At 48.4% G+C, this 25,336-nt stretch overlaps 1 protein-coding gene across 4 annotated transcripts in view; it reads left to right on the top strand.

Annotated features, from left to right (window-relative positions):
- TPMT (thiopurine S-methyltransferase) overlaps positions 1-25,336 on the top strand; it is a 1,030,391-nt gene that overhangs the window by 222,496 nt on the left and 782,559 nt on the right. For all 4 annotated transcript variants that reach the window (XM_069613591.1, XM_069613590.1, XM_069613588.1 and 1 more), the window contains one exon: positions 1,875-2,010. In XM_069613591.1, the coding sequence (XP_069469692.1) occupies positions 1,880-2,010 (131 nt within the window). In that variant the 5' untranslated portion in view covers positions 1,875-1,879. The remainder of the gene's footprint in view (positions 1-1,874; positions 2,011-25,336) is intronic.

A 25,336-nucleotide genomic window follows, 5' to 3' on the forward strand; every position in this document is an offset into this window, starting at 1 on the left:
AGAAGCTCAAATTGGTCAGCATAACCAGCTCCAGATGAGGACATCCAGACTAGCCCCCTTTAGGGATTTAAATTTCAAGTTGCACGCAACTGGCCAGACATAACATTCACCTGCCACCTCAATTCTGTCTGCATGCAGCACAAGATTTCTTTCTTACCAAGAATCAATTATCAATTACCAGTGGCCAGTAACAAGTATATGTTTTGAACGTATATGCCAAAAAGTTAGAGATCAAAAAGACCTACTATCAAAAGTCTGACCTCCCCCGCCTCATTTGTTTGCTTAGGTATATGTGGGGGGGGCGGGAATTAATAGATAATATATAGCCGAAAAGGTGAAGGGGGTCTTGGGGGTCTCCCCATATATATATATATATGCGAACAAATGGGGGGAAAAAAGGTCAGACATTTGGTAGTAGGTCTTTTTGACCTCAGACTTTTCACACAGATCCGTTTTGAAGGCCTGGCCCAGGAGATGTCAAAGCAAGTCAAATGTGGATGCTGTACACACCGGCTTAGTCTTCAAGATCCAACATTTGTTAAAAGAAAAGAAGCCAACATCGCATGGTTGCTGGCTTAAACTGCAACATCTTCTTCTTTGATTTTCTTTAAACCTTTCCCTGCAGAGACCTCCAGTCGTCATGATCTGATGTTGACACAATTTGATCCGTTTTTGGTGTCAAACTGCAATATAAATGATAATAGTTCAAGTCTCACAGTGAGTGTTGATGCATTATTTCCACATGTCGAATGCACTACATGTTTCGGGACGCAGTCCCTTTCTCAAGTGCTGTTGATTGAAAGAAATCCATATGTACAGATGCATCGTGGATATATGATCATGATCAAAACGGTTAACGTGATATAGACAGTCTGGTTAATTTACCTGCAGTACTTGGATTTTAAATATTACAGGTACGCAAATATTCTGAGCCATGACACTCCTATGTCATGCATGAAGGAAAAATCCCAGAAGTGGTATACAGTTTCTGCAGTTTGTAAAAAGATATGAAACTTGTAGTGCCCTGGAGAAGTAGTAGCATGATCGAAATTAACTTGACGGTCATAACTTAAATACATTATTTTTCGGAAGTAATAAAAGCAGGATCCGTCATTGCGAGATTTGAATGACCATCATTTATAGGAGTACAGACAATTGATAAAGAAACATTTGTAGCTTTTTTTATTTTTTTGTTTCTGGTCGAGCCTTGAGGACGCTTCCCTACACCAAACGTATCCATCAGAGTGCATCTGCCACTATTTTTCATTTACGAAGATGTGCTCAGCCGTTGCCTCATGCCATCTGCCAATTAAGTTGAAGAAGATTCCAGAGACAATTGCGAATGTGAAAGATGTGTTCTCTTGACTAAGTCTAGCCACAAGCCCTAAACGGATTCATAAGCACCCTACTCTAACTTGACCCTCTGCCGTGGAACTGACCTTTCCATATGCATTGACTTTTTTTATGGGAGCTCACTTCAGGACAGTTATCACTATGACATGTAAGTTGTTTTTTTAAATAGTATGATTATCTTTGATGTTTTCTTCCTTAGGACAACTGTAGAGTGTGCTGGTATAAGAAAAATAACCTATTTTATAATGCCTCTAAGTTCTTACCGTTTAAATGTATTGTAATTTTGTTTGGTGTTGTCCCATACTGCAGTTGCGCTTGTACAGTACAGCAATGGCCCTATTACAAGGCGAGAACGGTGCACTAGCAGGGCGCTTTAGGGATGGGGGGTGAAGTGAGTCCCCTGGTAACCTCTATTGATTCCATTGATATCGCAATGACATTGAAAAAATAAACAGAGTATTTCATTGGACTATAGAAATAAAACCATTCTTATTTATTAACATTAATTGATCTTCTTTAAGGCACAATGGAGAGTTCAATAACTCCAAAAGTTAACAAAAGTTGTGCGGGACAACAAAACACTGTTGTTGAAGAGGAAGAATGGAAAAAGAAATGGGAGCAAAAGAAGATCGGATTTCACAAGGAGCAAGTTCATAGGTAAGAACTATACACTAAAAAGCAAATATGTGCTAGGGACTTTGAACTTGCGTGCATGCTTGTTTCCTTCGTTCCTGATGCTGTCACCATGACTTTGCAGCTTTGTGAATTAGGCAACAGAAAACCTGACGACACTTGGTTACATTTTTGAGGGCAGGACTTAACTGCATGGTTAGTAAGTCCTATTAAACTTGTGCTGGTGTGACTGGTGAATATTTGCAGGTATCCCCTGTGAAATTCTGAATGAACCGTGCATATTTACAGATTTACCCTTTACTTCAAGCATATAGTTTACCCGTGCACTAGACATAGGAACAATTATATTTCTACTAACTTGCGCTTGAAATATTATTTTTTCGATTTATAACGTGAGCGAGGAATTCTCGAAAAAAGATTGACCGAAAGCTAGTGAAAGAATGAGTGAGAGCAAGTAAACCAGCATTGGCAAAACCAATAGTTTAGACTTTTGTGTAGGTATTGAATAAGTATTTGGCAGGCACTGCCATAAGAGTACTGGCCATAAGGATATCCATCACTAGTTTTATTTTCGCTGCGTTTGCCACCAAAAAACTCATTGAAAAATATGAAGGGTAATAGGGAGGGTTGGGGCATATGTGGGGTGTGGACTATAGAATACATAATGTGAGAGTGGGGGCTTGGTGGGGTAACCCGCCAAATAAAAATTTCGATTCATTTTTTCGGGCAAAGATTGGCATCAAAAAACACTCCAAAAACAAAACTAGGGATGAATAAACATACAACCCCTATGGACAGGTAGTACTATTAAGGCAGTGCCTGCCAAATACGGAATGGCAACAGGTAGAAAATGGTATGATTATCTCGGCATACGATAGCAGTGTCTGGCATGTCTATGCAATTCATATACGCAGGCCAAATCTGTTCACTTTGTCACCTCAGTGCAGGGAGCATACATAAATCAAGTGGCTAAATGCGCACATGGTTAAGGCATTTGTATTACACCAGAAGTGGGTTTATAGCTGCAGTTTAGCCATTCACTGTAAGCATACTTTTTAGAAAAACACTGGAAGGCCAAAGTTGTATGTTACTGCTTGATTGAGCTTGCTCAAACAGATCCCAGGAGGCTGTGTTTTGTGCACAGGTAGTGGGTGGGAATGGGCGTGGGATATAGCATGGCCATGGGCAGTCATTAGCGGGGTAAATACCCAACCGCCCACAATCTGTGTGATCAATCCTGCACTGCAATAGTGTTGGCTTGTAGGCCGTTCTTAAGCACCACCTAATAGCTAAAAGTTAAAACGGCTGAGGGTCAATATATCGGTGCAAAATACCATTTAAATATGTACTATTTGTGAGCGGGGTCATCTTTAAGTTATGAAAGAACAGAGGCACGAAAGCTAGTCTGTGCGCTGAAAAAATGATTTGTTTCAATTGTTGCTGCCATTGCAATTTACTTAAACTATCTCATTTATACGCTTGTAATACAATATATAATATGGCATTTGTAACCCGCCTATACACAAGTGTTTAAAGGCGTGACGAGACAAGGAAGGGGGACAGAGGGAGGACAGAGAAAACGATTTTACTATGCCACGTGACATTGAGATCGTGCAAGTGCAGGGGAGGATGGAGGGCAGAAGTGTCAGGGGAATTGGGAGGGGGCAGTGCTGTACATGGGATCAATACAATAACAAGAAGTGCTGCCAGCAGGTGGCAGGTGCAAGGGTAAGTGCAGACAGCAGGTGTCCAAAAGTGCAAGAAGGGGGACTGTAGGGTTACAGATGCAGACCCAAGTGAAATGGTTGCCGTGAGGCAGTGCGGGTGTGCAACTCGGCAAGCATGGACCTGGGCCTGAAATTAGAGGGTAGCCAGGTGACCATTGCAGTATCAGACAGGAAATCGGCAGGGAAGAGGAAGAGAGAGAAGACAGAAGCAAAGAGGAAGGTCTTGAGGTGCTTCCGGATCCGGAGATGCTGCTTTTCACGTTTCAGAGAGGCAGGAAGGCTGTTCCACAGTGAGGCCCCGGCCGAAGAAAGAGATCTAACAGCAACTCGTTGCTTGGAGAAGCGACTGACCCTGAGGGAGTTTGAGGAGCGAAGAGCTCGAGTTGGAGGTTTTGAGGACCCAGGCCCCAGAAGGCCTTGTGGACAATGCAGAGGTTCTTGAACTTAATCTTTGCAGCCACTGGGAGCCAATGCAGAGATCACGGTGCTGGAGAGATGCGATCTTTGGGCTTGAGGCCAAGGACAAGTCTTGCAGTCCTGTTCTGGATGAGTTGCAGAGGGCGGAGAGAAGAAGCAGGCAGATTTAGAAATAGGTTGTTGCAGTAGTCCATCATAGAGAGAACCACAGCTCTAGAGACCGTGAGCTTCTGGGGGAAGGAGAGGAAAGGAAGAATACCTCTGAGGAGGTGCAGTTGGTAGTTTGACGTCTTAGAGATGTCAGAGATGTGAGGAGAAAAGGAGAAGATGACCCTGAGTAAAAATACTTTGTGTAATATGGAAATGTGCTAGCCTCCAAGGTTTGCTTGGAAATTGTATTTTGTTCCACTATATCAAATTGGTTAATATCTATCCGTGCTAAGCAAGATTATTTCTCCCTTGATACCAGTGTTTCAACCATAGTAGCCAATGAGACATGGTTTAAACGCGCCACATAGAAACGCTGTTACGCATATGGATTTTTTTTAGATGCCTTTGCTCCAAATTATCTTATATAGTCATGTATTGTTACTTTGACAATGATAGCACTTGTCATTTTCTTCTAAATATTTATTTTCTTTACTGAAGCCGTGCATAAGCACGAAACTGAAGTAGACAAAAAGATTTAATGAATTTGATTATGGATAAATTAAAATACTTTCTTCAAAGTAGCCCTTGTATGCCAGCACATATTTTCCTATTGCACACATTTGTCATGTTTAAATTAAGTTATACTGATGAAGAATGTGTTTTTTACAGTCTACTACCTTTGTAACAGGAAAGGCACAAATGCGTTGGGTGCTTTGAACTTGCATGGAAGAGCATGCATTTACCGTGCACGGATGGGAAACATGCAATTTGGGACCTCCTATATATAACCTTACCCCATCTTGTTGGAATCTCACAAAACTTACCATGTCTGTATTTTTCATTGAAGTTTTCATGAATATTTGTTGAACAGCGCTAACCTTCTAAGCATCCCCAAAATTGCCCTTCCTTTGCAGAGTAATATTAACCATAACGACAGGGTTTTTCTTGCTGACCCTGTACATCGCCATGTTGGGGCCATAGAGACATTCCTCATCTCGTCCCTTTAACCAGGGAGACAAAGGCAAGTGCATTGGCAGTGCCACATTGTTGGCATCATTTACATCAAAATTGAAATAGTTTTGTAACACAAAGGCCACCCTCTCTAAGACATGTTTCCAGTTTTGAAGCTAATGTGGAAATGCTACAATATTTCAAAGGCACAATCTCCTAGTTCTGTTGGTTTGAACTTTTCGAATGACATAACGCCAGAAGAGTCTCAAAGACCTCTTCCCATAAAACTAAAGATCTCTTCCCATGAAAATGATAAAACCTAGTTTCAAAACGGTGATAAGTAGTGGGCAGAGACTCAGAGGAATATTTGACCTCGTAGTGAGAGAGAGTAAACTGACAAAAATGTAATTCTAATCACTACAATGACCACCATAATTGCCTAGGCCTCTCCTGAAGTGTTCATTTCTTAATGGATCATATATGGAAATTCACTGCCCAGAAAAAGAGACTTCACTCACCATAACAAATGAACGTCTTTATTATTATTTGATAAAAAAAGTGTTAATTTTCTTCTGATTGTCGTCTGTGTCCAAGAGATAGGTCACACATCAGTCAGTCGCTGTTTACTTCTCCTTTTCTCTCCTCCCCTATAGTTTCCCTCAGGTATCAATGATAGATTGTCAACTCTGTTGGCCTCCCTGGTATTGTCTGACAGTCTTTCCGAGATCATGGACTGCTAGGACCTCTCTCCAGCTTACAACTCACATTTCTCCTGGATTCTTTTAGTACTGTTAAAAGGTTCTGTGGTTTCTGACCACTTTCCCCAGCATATAGCCCAAATGTCACCTTACTCTTTCAATTCTTTGTAGACAAATGTTGGTTCTTCAGCATGGGGTCTTGCATCGATTCACATGCTCATGAATATTCCCAGTTGTCCGTCAGGGAATCATCTGTAAAAAGAAAGCAGTTTTGCTTTAGACTGAAGGCTGCTTGTCTCCTCTATAGCCAATCAGTGTCCTTTGGGTGATACTGGCCCCAGCCAATGACACTCGTCCTCCTAAGCGCCAACCCTTGTGGCCATCTTCAGATTTTACAGCACATTTCTAGTGTTTGGAGTCCTCGTGCTTCATGCCTCGGAATTCATGGATATATTGCTGTTATTCTTCATCTCTGCTTTATTAACCATCACTCGTGACTTCCTGCAGCGGGGACCCGTTGTCGGCAAACAGTCTTCTTCATCGATGAATCTTCTCTGTGACTCCAGCAGGCCCAGGCTTGGGCCTACATCTTCACCCAAACCATGTCAGAAGTGGTGAAGAATAGTCTCTTCTTTTATTTAGTCTCTTCATTGCCTGTGAGTCCTGTGACCTGAAAAACATTTTGTCGAGGATCAGCACCCCAAGTGCCTTTATTGTCTTCACCCGGATCACGACGTGGAAGGCTGCAACATCTGCCGTGGTTTTTCGTTGAAGACCAAGAAGGATCTCCACAGGAGCTTAGTGACTTGGCTCAATCAGGAGAAAACCCTCAGACACAGCCTCTGGGCGCCATCCTGCTACATCCAGCACCGGCAGGTCCTAGGAGCGTACTTCTTCTGGAAAGAAGAGACTGAGGTCCTTTGAGGATGCTCTTTCTGGGGAGATTCAAAAGAAGGCGAAAATCCAGGGTTTGATGGTTCCCTCAACGGTCGCTGCTGCAGGCTCAAGTTCGGGAAAGGGGCGATCTGCATCGCCATCTTCGTCGGCGGTTAGCCTGCTGGTTGGTGGGTTCCCTGCATCTGCGAGGAAGTCTTTGACCCCATTGAAACACAAATCATCGAAGAGCAAACCACCTGGAGGCCCGTTGATGCCTTCTTCATCTTCGTCGCCGACGCGGGCCCCGTCGATGACAACCTTGTCCATGAGGACTACCACTTCATCAGCAATCAAGACCATCGATCCGTTGACTTTCGCTTAGTCGATGACCTTGTAGATGTCATGAATCATCGGACGCGCCCCTTCTGGACTTCCTGGTCCCTGAGCCATAGGGGCTTGCACTCAGTAGTACTCCCAACGTGGCCGTCAAACTCTGTTTACCAGTTTCCGCGCTGTATGCACTACGTTCTATAAAACGGACACACTCCCGCGGCCCTGTGCGTCTCAACGCTAACGCTTGCTCTGGCTAGAAGTGTGCTCCGTAGTTCGCTTGCTAAATCCTTCGTTTCCTGGTTCCCCTAATTTCCTCCTCCATCATTCCTCCCCTTTTTTTCCCTCTATTGCATCCCGGACCTCCGTGCACTCGTTTTCCGAGTGCGCTCTTCGCCGTTACCAGGACTTTTCCAGGATATCTGAACGTTCCCAGGAGACGGGACGCTGAACGCACGCTGGAACCTGAGGTCCTTCACACAGGGTTATACAAGACCCGAACTGTGTGGAAGAAGACTCCACCGAAGAACTCCAACAAACAACATAGACAGGTGTCGCGACCCTCGCCCAAAACCCCCTCTGGCAAACCCATTGGCCAGGTGGAGTCAGGACTCGGGTCTCTAGAGCCTGGCAGCCTCTTCAAAAGCTCTCATGGGGCCAGTCCTGGCGCCTGTGGCGCCAGGCTCATTCACCGTGAAAAACAATGTGCTTGGGAACGACTTTATTGTATTGTCAGCCAACATGGAGGCATCCATATAGCTTGCGGTCTAGTGTTTTGGGTGTGGTAGCCTAGGGACTACTTTACCTGGACTATTTTGTTGGGGCTATTTAAACCACACCCGAGCAAGACAACACGCTTCACGTTACTTTGCAGCTTGCAACGTGACGCTCACCGTGTCCAGCTATTCCCTCGAACCTCGGAGAAGCAGAACCTGCAAGGAGACATAAGGAACATCATTAGCAGCAGCACCTTACCTGCAGTCTTCATCTTTAAACACTCACAGCTACTGAGAACAGCTTCCTCGAATCTGCACGCCTCCCTGACAGAACGACCTGAAAGAGGAAGATCGAGGCAACATTAAAGAAAGCAGTAGAGACATTTACAAATTACGAACTGCTCAAAAGGCTTACCTGGCTGGTCGCCTCTGGGCTGGCACCACTCCGGACATTCCACTCGCGCTGAAGAACACTGCGACCTACAAGGAAGGAAAACACAGGTTAGCAAAGGCAAGACTTTGCAGTGCTGCGCATAGTGCATACTTACCGCATCATAGCTCTTAATGCGCCATCATTTACCAGCGGGGCTCAACCAAGCCAGTTCGCCGCGCTGAAGCTCGGCATACCTAAGGGAGAAAAAAGAGACATTTTAAACAAAGAAAGGCATGCAGGATAGCAACAAAACTAAAGAACAGCAATAAAACCTACCTGAACAATATGAAACGGGCCGGCGTCAGGGAAGTAACTGGACCGCACTCGCCCATGAAAGACAACGCGCCCCTGCAAAGAAGGCAGGACGGAGAGCATGCCTAATTCTACCACAAGGTGAGGAGAGGGCGCCAGGGGGACTGAATCATACGGGGTTGGAGGCAGAATACTTACCCCAGTTGGTCAGTCTTGAACACAGTCCTCATGTATTTTCAGGCAGAACCTTCCCCGCAGACCACATCAGGGCAAAGCTGAGAAGCATACCAGCGATTAACCCGGCTGGGTGGCGTCCCTGTGGATACCAGGTGAGCGTAACGGGTGAGAAGGGGGGAAACCTGTGACAGATTGAGACGCCAACAAACTGATACAGATACGGACATGGAGGCTGCAGTTCAAGATCTCATGCATGGCATGCAAGAGTTAACCACAGAAGTTCAGAATCTCAAAGCGGAGAATGCCGCATTAAAACAACTTGTCCTGTCACGTGATTCTGCGATCAAGGAAAGTGTATTGCTGGGCGGAGCAGTGGATAAATGTGATGGCTCATCAAAGAACCTTCGCGGTTTCCTTGATTCGTGTTTAGTGCACTTTACCTTTAAGCCCCACTACTTTTCCACCCCCAGGGCAAAGGTGGGCTTTATGATTTCGCATCTTTCCGGGAATGCATTAACCTGGGCTACGCCTTTGGTAAATTCAGGAGATGCCCTCCTGGATGATTATGATGGGTTCGTACGGGCTCTAAAAACCATGTTTGACCACCCAGAACAGATTTACAGTGCCTAAGAACGTCTATTGGATTTCCAACAAGGGTCCCATGATATGCTTACCTATGTAACACGCTTTAAGCAACTGGCCAAGGAAGCAGATTGGTCCTCGGAGGCCTGCTTTACCCTATTTCGGAGAGGACGGAATGACGATAAAAGACGAGCTAGCCAGGGTAGCTCACCCAGGTTCCTTCCAGGCTCTTATGCACCTCTGTTTACAAATAGACTTTCGTATCCAGGAAAGGAAGGCGGAAAAGAAGAAGACAAAAATGCCGTACCAAAAGACCTCTATAGAATCTTCCTCTAAAACCGAGCCCACTCCTGCCCCGACCACAGACCCAGAACCCATGGAAATGGGGGCCTTCCGCGGACCTATATCGCCGCACGAAAGCTTGCGGCAGATTCATACCGGGCTGTGTATGTACTGTGCCTCAGATAAACATCTTGTCAGAGAATGTCCTTTGTTCCCTCCACAGCGTTGAGGAAACGCCAGCTCCAGATCCTAGATGGAGCACAGCTTCGGGAGAGAGATGTTTGCTCCACATCTATTCCATCCTTGAACTCTCCTGGACAAAACAACCTTGTGATCTGGCAGGCCTTTCTATCGCCGTCCAAGAAAGAAACTTACCCCATTCTGGCATTAGTGGATTGCGGAGCTATGGGGATTTTTATAGACCAAGATTGGGTCACTACCCACCACATTCCATATGAAACTCGAGACATCACGCAACCGGTAGAGGCCATTGATTGAAGACCTCTTTCTTCAGGACCCATAACTCTGCAGACCAAAGAGATCCAGCTTTCGATAAACCATCATCAAGAGTTGATCAAATTTGACATCATAAAATCTGCCCATTATCCAATGGTACTGGGTATGCCCTGGTTGCAGAAGCACAACCCATGCATCAACTGGGCAGCAGGATCCTTGTTTCTTGGCTCCGAACATTGTATGTCTCACCGTCTATCCCTGGATTCCTCGTCAAGACCCTCTGAAGGTACGCTGACAGACCAGCGGGGCCCATTCACGGTCTCAAATATTATTCAGGTCCCCAGGGCCTATCAGGACCACGCTGATGTGTTTTCCACTGCCATAGTCCAAGCCCTACCCCCTCACAGACCTGAAAACTGCGCTATTGATACTGAACCCTCAGGAGTGATTCCCTTTGGAAGGATGTTCTTCCTATCAGAACCAGAGAAAAGGGCCCTCCGAGAATACTTGGATACCAACCTAGAAAATGGCACCATACGACCATCCAAATCCCCGGTGAGAGCTTTGTTGTTTTTCGTTCCCAAGAAAGATACTAAGGAGCTTAGGCCTTGTCTTGATTATCGTGGTCTTAATCAATGTACCCTCAAGGACTGCTACCCATTGCCCTTAATTTTGGATATCCTAGAAGCGGTGAGAGGAGCTGTAGTCTCCACGAAATTGGATCTCAGAGGTGCCTACCATCTGATCGGTATAAAGGAAGGAGACAAATGGAAAACGGCCTTTAGAACACCCTTTGGTCACTTTGAATACCTGGTCATGCCCTTCGGACTCGCCAATGCCCCAGCGGTCTTCCAACGTTTTATGGACCGGGTGTTCTCCGATATGCTGTTTCTCTTCGTCATAGTTTACCTGGACGATATACTGATATGATCCAAGGACCATCTTAAGCATGAAGAGCATGTTACGGCAGTCTTACAGCGGCTACGTGAACATAAGCTCCTGGCTAAACCCGAGAAATGCCTTTTTCATGTCTCTACTGTTCACTATCTCGGATTTGTCCTTAGTCCAGAAGGAATTGGAATGGACCACTCAAAAGTAAATTCCATACTATCCTGGCCTGTCCCAACTACTGTGGAACAGATTCAATCCTTCCTGGGGCTTGCCAACTTCTACCGGAAATTCCTACCATCCTTTTCGGAGATAGTTCATCAGATCATTACATTGTTGAAGAAGGATACCCCTTTCCTCTGGACAGCAGCCCAAGACGAGGCATTCCAACGATTGAAGTCGGAGTTTACACAATCCCCCATCATGGCTCAACCCGACATTGATCGACCTTTCCTAGTGGAGACGGATGCCTCCAACTATGCCATCGGAGCAGTCCTAAAGCAGGAATTTGAGGACAAGTTAGAACACCCCATCGCTTATCTCTCGGGAACCCTAACACCTAGCGAGACCCATTATTCTGTTCTGGAAAAGGAACTGCTAGCCATCCGTCAAGCCTTCACAGAGTGGCGTCATCTACTCCTGGGAGCTAAACATCCGGTTCAGGTCCGTACGGATCATTGGAACCTTCAAGTTCTACAATCCCTGGAATGTAGGAATAGTCGTCAAGCCCGTTGGGCCTTCTTCTTTGCCCGGTATCAGTTCCAAATCCATCATGTTCTTGGGACACACAACATAATTGCTGACGCCTTATCTCGGCGTCCCGACTACGAAACCTTTGACGATCGATCCTTCCCAAAGATGTTTCCCCATACAATTTTCGTAGCCCAAGCAATCACTCTCCTGGAAGAGATTCGGATTCAAACTCAGTCCTCTGAGATCTGGAAGGAATTTACTGGGAAGAATCGATGGAATCTTAAAACAAAAGATGGGTATTTGTTCAAGGATAATGGTCTGCTCATCCCCATGCAGAGACTGCGACAAAGGATAACAAGCCTCTGTCATGATACCCTTCATTCAGGACATCGTGGCATTACCAACACTCTCCATTTAATACAAAGACAGTTTTGGTGGCCAAAAATGAAAGTCGACGTCCAGCAGTACATCCAAGCCTGTGCAGTCTGCAATAAAAACGGACATGATAATAAGACGCCGGCGGGCCTCCTACTCCAACCAACGCTCCAACAAGACCCTGGGAATTCATCGCTACAGACTTTATTGTGGAACTGCCACATTCCAGGGGATACACAACTGTCGTGGTTATCATTGATTTATTCACTCACATGGCTCATTTTATACCCTTGTATAAACTACCATCTTCCCCAGAACTCGCTGGAATTTTCGTGGAACACATATTCCGACTTCATGGACTCCCTTCCAAGATCATATCAGACAGAGGACCTCAATACATATCTCAATTCTGGAAACACTTATGCCCTATACTAGGAATCCAACGTGCCCTCTCCTCAGGTTATCATCCACAGACCAACGGAGCTACAGAACGTGTGACCCAAACCCTGGAGCAGTATCTTTGTTGTTTCACCACCAAGGTCCAGGACGATTGGTCACTCTTGATACTTGTGGCTGAATTCGCCTACAACGATTCGGATCACTCAGCTGTCAAAAACAGTCCCTTTTTCTGCAGCCAAGGATTCCACCCTTGGTTCTGCCATCCATTCTCCCACATCCCACACCAGTTCCTACAGTTGACTCCTGGATAGAAACCCTCATCAACGTACACAAGGAAGCCAAAGAACACCTTGAAAGGGCCCGAACTAATACCAAGCGCTATGCGGACTCCAAAAGAAGACCAGGACCTTCCTATGGAGTGGGTGATAAGGTCTGGCTATCCTCGAAACTACTACTTCGACACTTACGACCGAATAAGTTGGCTCCTCGGTACTATGGCCTCTTTTCCATAAAGGAAATCATTAACCCAGTGGCCTTCCGACTCAAACTACCAGACTCCTGGAAGAAGATCCACCCAGTGTTTCACACGTCTCTAATGAAACCATACGTCCAGACCTCCAGAATATGTGACCCCAGGTACAGACGTGGTCAGCTACAATATCTGGTTGAGTGGAAAGGGTTCCCACCCAGTGAACGCACCTGGGGACCAGTCTCAAACCTAAATGCCCCCAGATAACTTCAAAGGTACCATTCTATACACCCAGGCAAACCCAGAGGAACAGGCCTTCGGAGGAGGATGCTGTCATGAAACATCGGACGCGCGCCTTCTGGACTTCCTGGTCCCTGACCCATAGGGGCTTGAACTCAGCAGTACACCCAACCTGGCCGTCGAACACGGAGCGCTGTTTACCAGTTTCCGCGCTGTACGCACTACGTTCTATAAAGCGGACACACCCCCGCGGCCCTGTGTGTCTCAACGCTAATGCTTGCCGTGGCTAGACGTGTGCTCTGTAGTTCGCTTGCTAAATCCTTTGTTTCCTGGTTCCCCTAATTTCCTCCTCCATCATTCCTCCCCTTTTTTTTACCTCTATTGCATCCCGGACCTCTGTGCACTCGTTTTCCGAGTGCGCTCTTTGCCGTTTCCAGGACTTTTCCAGGATATCTGAACGTTCCCAGGAGACGGGATGCTGAACGCATGCTGGAACCCGAGGACCCACGCACAGGGTTATACCAGACCCGAACTGTGCGGAAGAAGACTCCACCAAAGAACTCCAACAAACAACATAGACAGGTGAGAAGGGGTGAAACCTCTGACAGTAGATGAAATCAGGAATTGTTACATTGTCGACAAAACGTTCGGCAGTGACTGTCGTCTCAACTTTCACGACGACCACTCAGAGTCTTTTTGCCTTCAAGGTGTCCGTCGGCAGTACCGAACAGCGTCACCTATTCTGCAAAAGTCCCAGGATTCAGGCAGATTGAGGTACTTGCTTCCGTCTACAGAATTTCCTTTTGAGACCCACCTCATGTTTCCGTGGGTTCCGTGAGGAAATTCCTGCATATTTATACCAGCTCTGAGGATGAGCTTCCAGAAGACTTCTATTCAGGCCATAAGGGAGGCCTTGTACCTATGTCTCAGGAAGGATCACAGTTTTGTGAGCCTTCCAGCAGCTGTTTGGCCCTCTGACAGGTTTCAGCCCGGCTCCTGCACCATTTGCATCCCCTCCTACACTGAGAGATATGTCACTTAACATCCTTACCACCTAATGTAGTGGCAGAAATTCAACAGCGGCTTCTGGCTGCTCCGATACTTGGTCCAGTAAGAAGTCCTGACAGGCCACCGAGGTGTCGCCGGTTTTCCCGTAGGGCACTGGACACCCCGGGGACTGGGGCTTGGGGGGGCTTGCCCCTTCGGTGGAAGAGGAAGCAGTACGTACAGACACTGACACCGCTGCAACTCTCACTGATGAGTTTGAGGATTATGTTCCTACTGCTGGGGAACCACAAGATGTTGATGAGCATGTCAGGGCTTCACCACCAGATGAAATTGGGTCCTTCCACTCCATGATCTGAAGGTGGCCAAGCTTTTCAATCTGGTGTCAGAGGAGATAAAGGAGGGTTTCCTCAAGGAAGAGATTCGTGTCGGTCCCGTTGTTGGACGACGTTTGGGAGGATAGGTTGGCTCTCATGAAGACCCTGAATACCGCGCCATTGAGGCATGACAGTCTGGAATGAAGTGCCGGGTCCCGGATTCGGCACCCAGGTGTCTTTGGTCTATGCATTCTAAAGACCTGGTGGTGTCGGCTGCTGCCAGGAATCAGTCCTCCAATCCCTCGTCTTCGTCCATGTTACGTCCGGACCAGGAAGACAAGAAGCTGGATGTGGCTGGCAGCATCCACCATCAAGGCCGCCAACGCCTACCCCATCCTGTCTCGATATGACACGCATCTTTGGTACACGTTTGGGCCCATCCTGGACTTCTTCCCTGATGACAAGAAGGCTGAGGCCTTGACCCTATTACAGGGAGAAGTGGCGTTGGATCACACCATCACAGTGGCGTTCTATATAGCGGACTCAGGATTCTGCCAGATGGGGAATGGTGTGGCCCTACAGCACCAGGGTTGGCTGAAGGCCACACACCTTCAAGCTGACGTGCAGACCAAGGTTGTGGACATGCCTTTTGACAACAGGGACAACATGTTTGGGAAGGCAGTAGATGAGACTTTCCAAACCATCTAGACGGACACAGAAACGGCACGCTCTTTGGGAACCCTGCAGCAAAAGATGTCCTCATATTGTTCACCAAGTGGGAGAGTTTCCAGGTCCTCCAAGTGGTACACTACCCCCCTCCCCCGCCCATCGTCAGCCCTCCGGCTCCCCGACCCAGGAAACCTACAGGGGCCGCTCCCAGGTCTATGGCATTGGAGGCCAACATCATCGTCCACCATCCAGGGCGCAGATGCCCAAGCAGGCCTGAACCGGCCGTGGACCCGCACCCCACTTTGCACCCCAGTGAGAGGTGGTTATCAAACTTTGTAGAACAGTGGAGAAAGATCACCACGGACAAATGGGTGCTGGACTTTCTTCAAAAAGGGCATGCTTGGGAGTTTAAAAACAGGTGCCCCTGCATTCCTCCTGTAGTGCGTCAAGCGCTGCACATGGCCCAACTACTACAGGAGGTTTAGGCCATGCTGCGAAAAGGGGCGATAGAATCGGTCCCTCGGTGCCTCCAGGGCTCTGGAGTGTACTCCAGATACTTTCTGGTGACAAAGAACTCAGGAGGGAGGCGACAGTTCCTAGACTTATGACACCTAAACAAGTACCTGAAGTCCCAAAAGTTCAGGATGGTCACATTGCACCACATGCTCGACCACCTGGAGGAAGGGGAATTTCTGGCAACTCCCGACCTGGAGGATGCTTACTTCCATTGTCATCACCGGGCGGCACTACCAGTTCAAGGCCCTGCCTTTTCGTCCTCAAATCGGCTCCAAGGGTATTCACAAAATGCTTGGTCCCAGTAGCGGCGCACCTACGCCTCAAGGGCATACACGTCTACCCTTATCTGGACGACTGGCTCATTTGGTCACGCTCCCACATGCTGGCGACACAGCACACAGCGGAGCTATACGCCTTCTGACTTCGCTCAGATTCTCCACCAATTATCCGATCGGGCATTCCTGCATGTTTGGCGATGGTGGTCGGTGCGTCCACCTCTGACTCAAGGAGCTCCCTTTTGGATCCCTCCATACCAGGCGACAGTCACCACAGACGCCTCCCTAGAGGGTTGGGGAGCCCACACAGGACAGTCTCACGCCGGATCCTGTGGCTCCTGGAGGAGAAGGAGTTGCACATAAACATCCTGGAGCTGCGGGCAGTCTTCTGGTCCCTCAAATCGTACCAGCCTCATTTACAGAGGAAGGTGGTGTGAATCTTCACGGACAACACCAGCACCATACTTGAAATCCAGAAACCGTGCTTTACACGCTACCCCCCACTCTCTCCCTGGTAGCCCAGTCCCTGTGGCGCTGGGCTATTCTTCAGGACATGTTCCATGTCCCTTTTCACCTGGCAGGCACCAAGAACACCATTGCAGACTAGCTCAGCAGGGAGCTGCAGTCCTGCCACGGGTGGGAGCTTCAACAGACACGGGTGTCTCATTTCTTCAGTAGTTGGGGTCTGCCTCAGATCGACCTCTTCGTGACGGTTGGGAAGCTCCAAGTGCCAGAGGTGTGCCAGCAGATATCCTCACCCGAGGAGTCTGGGGATGCCTTCTAATTCCCGTGGGACGGGCTATTTCTGTACGCCTTTCACCCGATGCCGCTCCTGTTATGTGTGATCAACGCACTCGGACTTTGCCATTGCAGTATGATCCTCATTGCTCTTGCGTGGCCACAGCAGATCTGGTACCAGGACCTTCTTCATCTGTCAGTGGCTGCGTCCATCTGATTGCCTCCACTTCTTGACCTTCTTTCCAGAGAAAGCGGAATACTGCACCACAACCCAGCATCGCTGAGCCTCACGGCCTGGCTACTGTAGCCCTAGCGTTTGGGTACTATTCCCTGCCGCTGGAGTCCAAGAAGATCCTGGCCAAGGCCAGGGATCCTCTACAGTGTCTTGTTACAGACACAAATGGAAGTGCTTCACAGTGTGGTGCAGGACTCTGAAGATTCTGCTGAAAAAAGCTGTGCTAGCCTTCGCCTCCAAGGTTCCTCCGGCTGCCATATCCTGGTACGCACGGGTTCCTGGTAAGCTCTGCCTGTGGTCGCACAGGCTCGTCAAGGAGTTCCCCAAGGGCCTCTTCAGGACTTTTCTGCCGGTTGAAGGCTCCTGCCCCGGCTTGGGAAATGAATGTGGTTTTAACTAAGCTCATAGGGCGTCCTTTTGAACTGTTGCACCGTGCCCCTCTGCAGTTTCTTTTGTGGAAGACTGATTTACTGGTGTCTATCAAAAGCTCATAAGCATCTCTGTGCACTGTTTTGCCTGCCCATATCTAGCAACTCTAGGATTTTCTTTTTTTCTTTTTGCATTACCGTTTCTGTTGAAACTAGGCATTTTCCTCTCTTGTTTAGGAAAGTAGAAACTAGGTGTTTTGCAGTGCGTTGTTCCCCCCACCCCCCACCCCGCTGTCTTCCATCCACACTGCTGCCTGCCTGTTGCCTCCTGTGTGCCTTCTTCTGTGTGAACCCTCCCCCTGTGTGAACCTTCCCCCTCTGGGGCTTCCTGTGTTGCTCGGCTGTGGGCTGTGCTTCTTTCCTCCCTCACTCTCCCCTCTTTCTTCCTCACATCCTCTATGGTGCTCTCAATCTCCCATCTTCTTAAACTGCTACTCTATTTCCTGTCCTATCCCACTCACTAAATCTGGAAGGAAAAGTTCAAGAGGGATATCCTGGTCTCCAACCCAGGCCTCCCTATCGCTGATACCCACATCAGCGCTTCATCCAGACAGACTCTCACTGACATCCTAATTGTCATTCCCTCTCAAGACCTATGGACCCCTGCACATGGTCTCTGTTCTCTCGCCGTTCTCTTCCTCCCATTAATGGTGGCACCCGGTTGGAGGTCTTCAGGGCTCCCCTTCCATTCCTCAAAGACCATCATCAATGTTTATCTAACCGGTACCGTCATGGTGCAGGGCTCTCAGCCCAATCTCCTCCTCCTTGATAGGCGTCTCCCGTGTCTTATCATTTCCCTCCCTTCTCCTTCCAACACCTCCTAACACCTCTCTGGCCCCTCTGCCACCTCCTTCCACGTCTGCCACCACTCTGGCACCTTCCTCCGCTCTGGCCCCTATGCCACTCCTTCTTCTGAAGTTACCCTGATTTTTCCAGAATGGGTCTCTGCTTCTGTCATTCCTATGCAGGCCTACTCCTCCTTTGAAAGTCTAGTCTGCAGGCTCTCTATCTCTCCCGGCCTCTCTCTGATGGTGCCCACCATATACAGGCCACCTGGCCAGGTCTCCCGCTTCCATTCAGAATGGGCTGAACTCTCTTCTTCCCTCCTTTCCTCAGCCTCTCAACTTCTCATCGGAGACCTCAACATCCACCTGGATGCTTCTAATCCCTCCTCTGGGCACTTCTGCAACCTATGCAACTCTCTCCCCCTTTCCATTCTACCCTCTGGTATGATACACTGCTGGACACGCATTGGATGTTCTCATCTCCTCAGACATCCCCCTCTCTAACCCTCTTGCCACTCCTCTCTTGGACTGACCACTTTCTGCTCTCCTCACCTGAAACTTCTTGCCCCTCAAGCAAAGCCTGCCTCAGCACTGCCTCCTTCCTTCTCGGTCATTCGGCCAATAAAGCGAGTGGCAGTGGACGCGTTTGCATCTACTTTCTCTGCTCCTCCTACTCCTGCGGCTGACTTGCACTCTGACACAGCCCTCTCTGACCTGCATCTTTCTATTTCCAACACTTCAAGGCAATACAGACTCTCTGCCCTTTCCAAGAAGAGGGTCATATCCAAGTCTGCGTCTCTGCTTCCTCTGACGACACACCCACACTCTTCTGTTCCCTCCCAGGCCTTCTGCATGGCTCTGGTCTCTCATTTCACCACTAAAACTCAAGACATTTTGTCCTCGCTTTCCTCTCCCTCTATCTCTCCCAGGCCGCCTTTCCCTCTCCTTTTACTTTCTCTTCCTTTGCTCGGACTGCACCTGATGTTTACTCTTGACAAGTCCGATCTTTGAAAGTGTTGTCCAAACAGGTGCTCCCCTGCTCCACCAGAACCATCAAGGACCACATTGCCACCCTTGCTCCAGCCATGGGCGATTTCTGCAACCACTCCTTTGCCACTGAACCCTTCACCTCTCCCCTCAAGCATTCCCTTGTGCATCCCCTCCTAAAAAATCCTTCTGCCGATCCTACATGTCTGGCAAACTATCGCTCGATCTCCATCACTCCTTTCCTGGGCAAACTCCTTTAAAAGCTGGCCATCTCCCAGCTTACCCTCCACACTGCATCTGTTGACTGCCTCCATGACCATCAGTCTGGCTTCAGAGCAGCCAGAGGCATGGAAACTGCTCTCCTGAACATCCGTGAAGATCTGCTCTCTAACTTTGACTCCAGCTCTCCCTCTTTCCTCATCCTCCTGGACCTTTTCCTCTGCTTTCAACACGGTCAATCATGCCATCCTGATCAACAGACTCCGTGCGAACCTGGGCATCACTGATCAGGCCCTGGCGTGGCTAACCACCTTCCTCCTGGACCGTCTCCCCCAGGTCCAACTTGGTCCTTTCTCTCCACCACCTCTCTCTCTCTCTCCACATGTGGTGTCCCCAAGGGCTCTATCCTCTCACCCAGACTCTTCAACACCTATCTGACCCCTGTAAGGGAGGCATGGTATCACAAGTATGACACTGACACAAGAGCTACAAGTTTCAAAACCTTTATTTTCTTTTTGAGGTTTGGAAAAACTCTTAATTTGCCCTATAACTATGATGGGTGTAGTCTCTACCATCAAATAATAAAGAAAACACAGTCCTAGCCAGTCTATGTCAAATAAAAATGGCCTCTACTAACAAAATCTAATGCCTGCCCTATCTCTTATACAGAAATGGTGTAAAGGGGAATGTGTATGCAAAGGAATGTCAGTGTTATAACATAAAATATCAAGATGGCTGAGTACGCTCTCCTCCCCACGTTGGACAGCACGGAGTAAGGCGGCCCCCGTAGACAGGATGACACACTCTGGCTCAGGTTATAAAAAAGAAAAAGCAGTTCAAAACGTGAGTCGAGGCCCGCTTGGCCTTCCACGTTAAAGTCACTTATTTCCAGTACACCAAAAGTTCTTTCACAGTTCTACAAAAGTTCACATAGGTCTCCCTCTGTCGGTCTCGGACCTCTCCAGACATAAAGTACCTGATTCAACGTAGATCTCCCTCAGCCGGGCTCAGACCTTGCAATCAAAGCACCTGCAGGGGTTCCCAAGCTTCATTCAGGTTCGTTAGGGGTTCCCTTCCCCTAACTCATTTCCTGTTCCAGGTCTCCCTCAGTCCGGCTCAGACTTTTCACTGATGTCGAAGACTTTCGAATGAGCAAGACCTTTTCCATAGACCTCTGCAGGACCACTTCAATTCAGCTTTCCCTTGTGTTATTTGCCCCAGTGCCTCTTGGTCTTGGTAGTTTCATAACACACTTAGAAAAGTTAAAAGAAATCTTTCTCTTAAAGCAATCTCCTTTTAACTTCTCCTTTCGACAGGATTAATTACACATTTCTCTGAGACATTCGAGTGGGCCATTTCCTTTCTCCGGACCACTCTTTTACTCTGTATCACTGGCTTCACAGTTATTGGTAACTTTTAAAGTTTACTATTTGTTTGCTTCCTTTCGCGTCTCATCAGCACGCGTGCAACCTTCAATCAGAGATATACTGTTGCGTCATCAATCTTTCCTTGACACATACCGGACTTTCATGTCTTTCGCTAACTCACCCGTTGTGTGCATTGTCTTTGCGGCTTTGATTCACGAGTCAAGGTTGATACCACCGTCATTCGAGAACAACCCATTTGAAGGGATTGTGTCCTCCGACGTATTCCTTATCTATGATATTTGTATCTCCAGCTTGCTAGCCTCGGATAAAAAAATTCCCAGTAGAAGGCGCTGTGCGTCGACGTCCGTCGAGTAGGTGCTCCTCGACGGCCACCGTATCGACGCCGACGTCATCATGCCTATAAATGGCCACGCGCAGCGTCCGTTGCTCAGTTCCGTTTTTCCACGCTTCGTGTGCCTCGGAATACCGTTGCTCAGTTCATCAGTCGATATATATTCATATTTGCTCGAGAAAACCGACTCGTACTCGATGGCTTCCTCCTCCGACCCGACGACTCCTCGGTCCGGTTTCAAAAAATGCCGAGACTGTGGGAAGAAAATGTTGTTGACGGATCCTCACAGGATCTGTTTGTGGTGTCTGGGAATCGAACACCAGTGTTCGGAGTGTGAGGAATGCCTATCCATGACGGCGAAAGCCTTGAAGGAGCGTAAGGGGAAACTCGAGAGAGGTAAGTCAATTTTAACTTCCTCGAAAGTTTCCGCGGTAGAGTGAAGACATTCGTCTCCTCACCATCGAAAGCATTCTCGGTCTAGGTCTCGAAGTGGCTCCCACCACTCGTCGAGGTCTAGACACTCGAAAAAAAGACAAAGAAGATCCCCTTTATCGTCGTCTTCTAGTTCCCCTGAAAGAGTAAATTGCCCCACAAAACACAGCTCTCAAGCTGAGTGGGAGGAATTCAGAAAAAAGATGCTCAGCGTCTTCGAGAAAGCGGCCTCGTCCCCCTCGAAGTCAGCTGAGGGTGACACCCCGGGTGAAAAGCCCAAAAAATCTAAACGCCGCGAGTCGAAGCACCCGGCGAAAGAGTCGACCCGAAAGCGCCATGAGCCATCGGGAAGTAAAGCATCTTCGACGCCATCGTCGAAAGCCCCTTCGAAGCATAGATCGGCACCATTGACGCCGTTATCAAAGGGTTCTTCGACGCATCCGTTGATCGAGTCGACGCCGGCGTCGACGCCGACATCGACGCTGATAAAAGAAAGACCCACGGCTACTCCACAGCCAACGGTTATACCGAGAGCCTCCGACACGACGTCGAGAACGTCGTCGACATCCTCGAGCAGGATTCCAATCCTCTCGAGTTCTTCGAGGCCTCTTCCAGTTTTCTCGACGCCTTTGTCGGCGCCTTCGAGGATTTTTACATCGGCGTCGACGACATCGACCTTTTCAAGGCCACTGATGATGGCTCCCTCTGCTTTAGAGATGGGTTTTATACCATTTCACAGACCAGAGCATCCCCCCTTAACTTCAATTTTTGAAGAAAGGGAGGATTCTGATCAAGAAAGGTCTTTTGGGCTGCAGAGGACCACATTACCTGAACCAGAGACTTTTGCCTCTGAGGAAAGAAGGTTGAAAGACCTTCATGATGCATTACAGGAAGCAAGTGGCCTAGACACTTCCCCAGAAGTGGAATTTGTCAAACCAGACCCAGGGGAACATGCGGATACCCCTTATAGAACCCTAATGTCAAGAATTATGGAGTTCATGGGTTGGTCTGCGCCTTCACCTGTTTTTCAACAGGATGGCCTCACAGATATTCTGGATAAAGGTCCACAGGAGGATCCTGTGGTTCCCTTTCATTCTGCTTTACAAAGAAAGATTTTAACTAACTGGGAAACTCCTGAAGTTGTCCCTGTGGTTAACGAGAAGTTGTCAGCGAAATATAGGGTATCTGCTGCTGACCCTGAATACCTATCTAAGCACCCTACTCCAGAGAGTCTTGTGGTCCAGGCTGCAACTTCATCAGGCAGTACTTCTGCTTACCCCACTGCTCCTCAGGATAGGGATGATAAAAAATATGATGCCATGGCTAAGAAAGTCTTCTCAGCCTGTAGCATGGCTTTAAAATCTATTAATGCAACTTGTACGCTCGCTAGGTTCAGCCACACTCTTTGGGAGTGTGCTTCATCGGCGGCTGACTGCATACCGGAAGGAGAAGAAAGGGACGCATTTTTAAATATCATCAGAGATGCTAAAGATGCAATGTGTGAGTCCCTTCAAACTGGCATTGATTCTGCTGACAGTATCAGCAGGGGCATGGCGGCAAGTACCACAATCCGCAGGCATGCGTGGTTGAGAAAGTCCGGCTTTGCTTCTGACGTACAGGCCAGACTTTTAAATATGCCCTTTGACGGTTCTTCCCTATTTGGTAAAAAGGCGGAGGACAGTTTGGAAAAACTACAAACATCTAAAGCAGCAGCTAAGTCACTAGGAGCTGCAATCCGACAAACTAATTTTCGTCCCTCAGGATCCTCTTGGAGAGGAAGGTCCTTTCGCTATTATTCCTCCTATGGAAGAGGCAGAGGACGGCCGACTCAAAGAGGCCAAGGAAAATGTACCCGTGGTGGACGGGGTAAAGGAAAGAAAGCCGCATCAGCAGGAGCAGGAGCCGCTTTACCTTCGGCAACTGCATCAACCGCTCCCAAACCACTCTGAGGTCTCATCACAAGACACCTGTAGGGGGCAGGTTAACTCACCATCTGACGGAATGGCAGGCTATTACGTCAGATGCTTGGGCATTGGAGACAGTTGCCCAAGGTTACTGCCTGCCTTTTCTACGCATCCCTCAGAGACATCCACCGGGAACAGCTCTCTGAAAGTCCCGGATCCGCTCCTCTTGCAGGAAGTTGTAGACCTGCTAGAGAAAGGTGCCATAGAACCGGTACCTGTAGCGGACAGGAACAAGGGCTGGTACTCCCCCCTACTTTCTCATACCAAAGAAAGACGGAGGACTGAGACCCATCCTGGACTTACGAGAATTGAACAAGTTCCTCAGGAAGGACAAGTTCAAGATGGTGACTCTCTCAGATCCTTCAGGCCCTCCAGCTTCAGGACTGGTTGGTATCTCTGGACCTTCAGGATGCTTATTTCCATGTGCCTATCCATCCCAAGCACAGGAAGTACCTGAGGTTCGCAATTGGCAACTCTCATTATCAATTTCGAGTTCTGCCATTTGGGCAGACCTCCGCCCCGAGGGTCTTCACCAAGCTAATGTCGGTTGTGGCTGCAAGTCTAAGGAGGGAAGGGATTCACGTCTACCCCTACCTGGACGATTGGTTGATCAGAGCAGTTTCTTCGGAACAAGCTTGGATCCAACTAGATTATGTCTACCACTCCCTTCACAGGCTGGGCTTCTCCCTCAATTTAAAGAAGTCACAGATGATACCATCACAGAGACTCCAGTTCATTGGAGCAGTCCTGGACCCGTCCCTGGGAAAAGCCTCGCCACCAGAGGTGAGGGCTCAAGATATTCTGCAGATGGTCACCAGGTTTCAAAATGCCCAACGTCTCCCAGCCTATGACTTTTTGAGGTTGCTAGGCCTCATGGCATCCTGCATATTCCTTGTGCCAGAGGCTCGCCTGAGAATGAGATCCCTTCAGTGGGCACTGAGGACTCAGTGGTCACAATTCTCAGGGAGGATGACAGATCTCCTCCGGATTCCGGACAAGGTAGCCCACGACCTTCAATGGTGGGCCTCTCCAGAGAACATCTTGAAAGGAGAACTGTTTTGGCAACCATGGCCGGAGATAACAGTAGTCACAGACGCCTCACTCACGGGGTGGGGAGCCCATGCCAACGACTTGACCATCAGCGGTCTTTGGTCTCCATCGGAGTCCAGACTACACATCAACCTGTTGGAGCTGAGAGCCATCAGACTGGCACTGAAGGCTTTTCTGCCGTCTGTACGGGGGAGAAAGGTCCGGAAATTGACGGACAATACACTGGCCATGCACTGCCACTGTGCAGAGAGGCGATGCAGCTCTGGTTTTGGGCAATTCAGGAAGGAATCTCTCTATCGGCAATTCATCTAGCCGGAGAGAAGAACTTGACAGCGGACGCTCTGAGCAGGCAGAACACAGTCTCCCACGAATGGGAGATAGCTCAGGAAGTCCTTCAAGAGATCTTCGCCCTTTGGGGAACCCCTCAAGTGGATCTGTTCGCCACCAGTATCAACAGGAAGTGCGACAGATTTTGCTCAAGGGAATTTCCCCCGAGAGGTGCTCTAGGAGACGCGTTCGTAGTGGACTGGGAGTTCCCACTTCTGTATGCGTTTCCTCCGGTCCCTGTCATTCCTCAAATGATCAGGAGGTTGAGAAGGTTTCGGAAAACCATGATCCTAATTGCCCCGGATTGGGCCAGGAGAACGTGGTACCCGGACCTTCTGGACATGTCCATCTGTCCTCCAATTCGTCTACCGTACAGAGAGGATCTTCTCTCGCAGAAGGGAGGTCAGGTTCTCCATCCAGCCATCAAGACCCTCAACCTTCACGCTTGGTATCTGAAAGGTTGAGGTACAAGGATTGGGACCTTCCAGATGACGTCATGGAGCTGTTGCTTTCGGCCAGAGGAGCAGCAACTAAGACTCTATACCGCTGCCGTTGGAATACATTTTGCAGCTG

This window comes from Ambystoma mexicanum, chromosome 5p (assembly GCF_040938575.1).
Source record: "Ambystoma mexicanum isolate Mex_15411 chromosome 5p, UKY_AmexF1_1, whole genome shotgun sequence".
Classification (NCBI taxonomy): Eukaryota; Metazoa; Chordata; class Amphibia; order Caudata; family Ambystomatidae; genus Ambystoma; species Ambystoma mexicanum.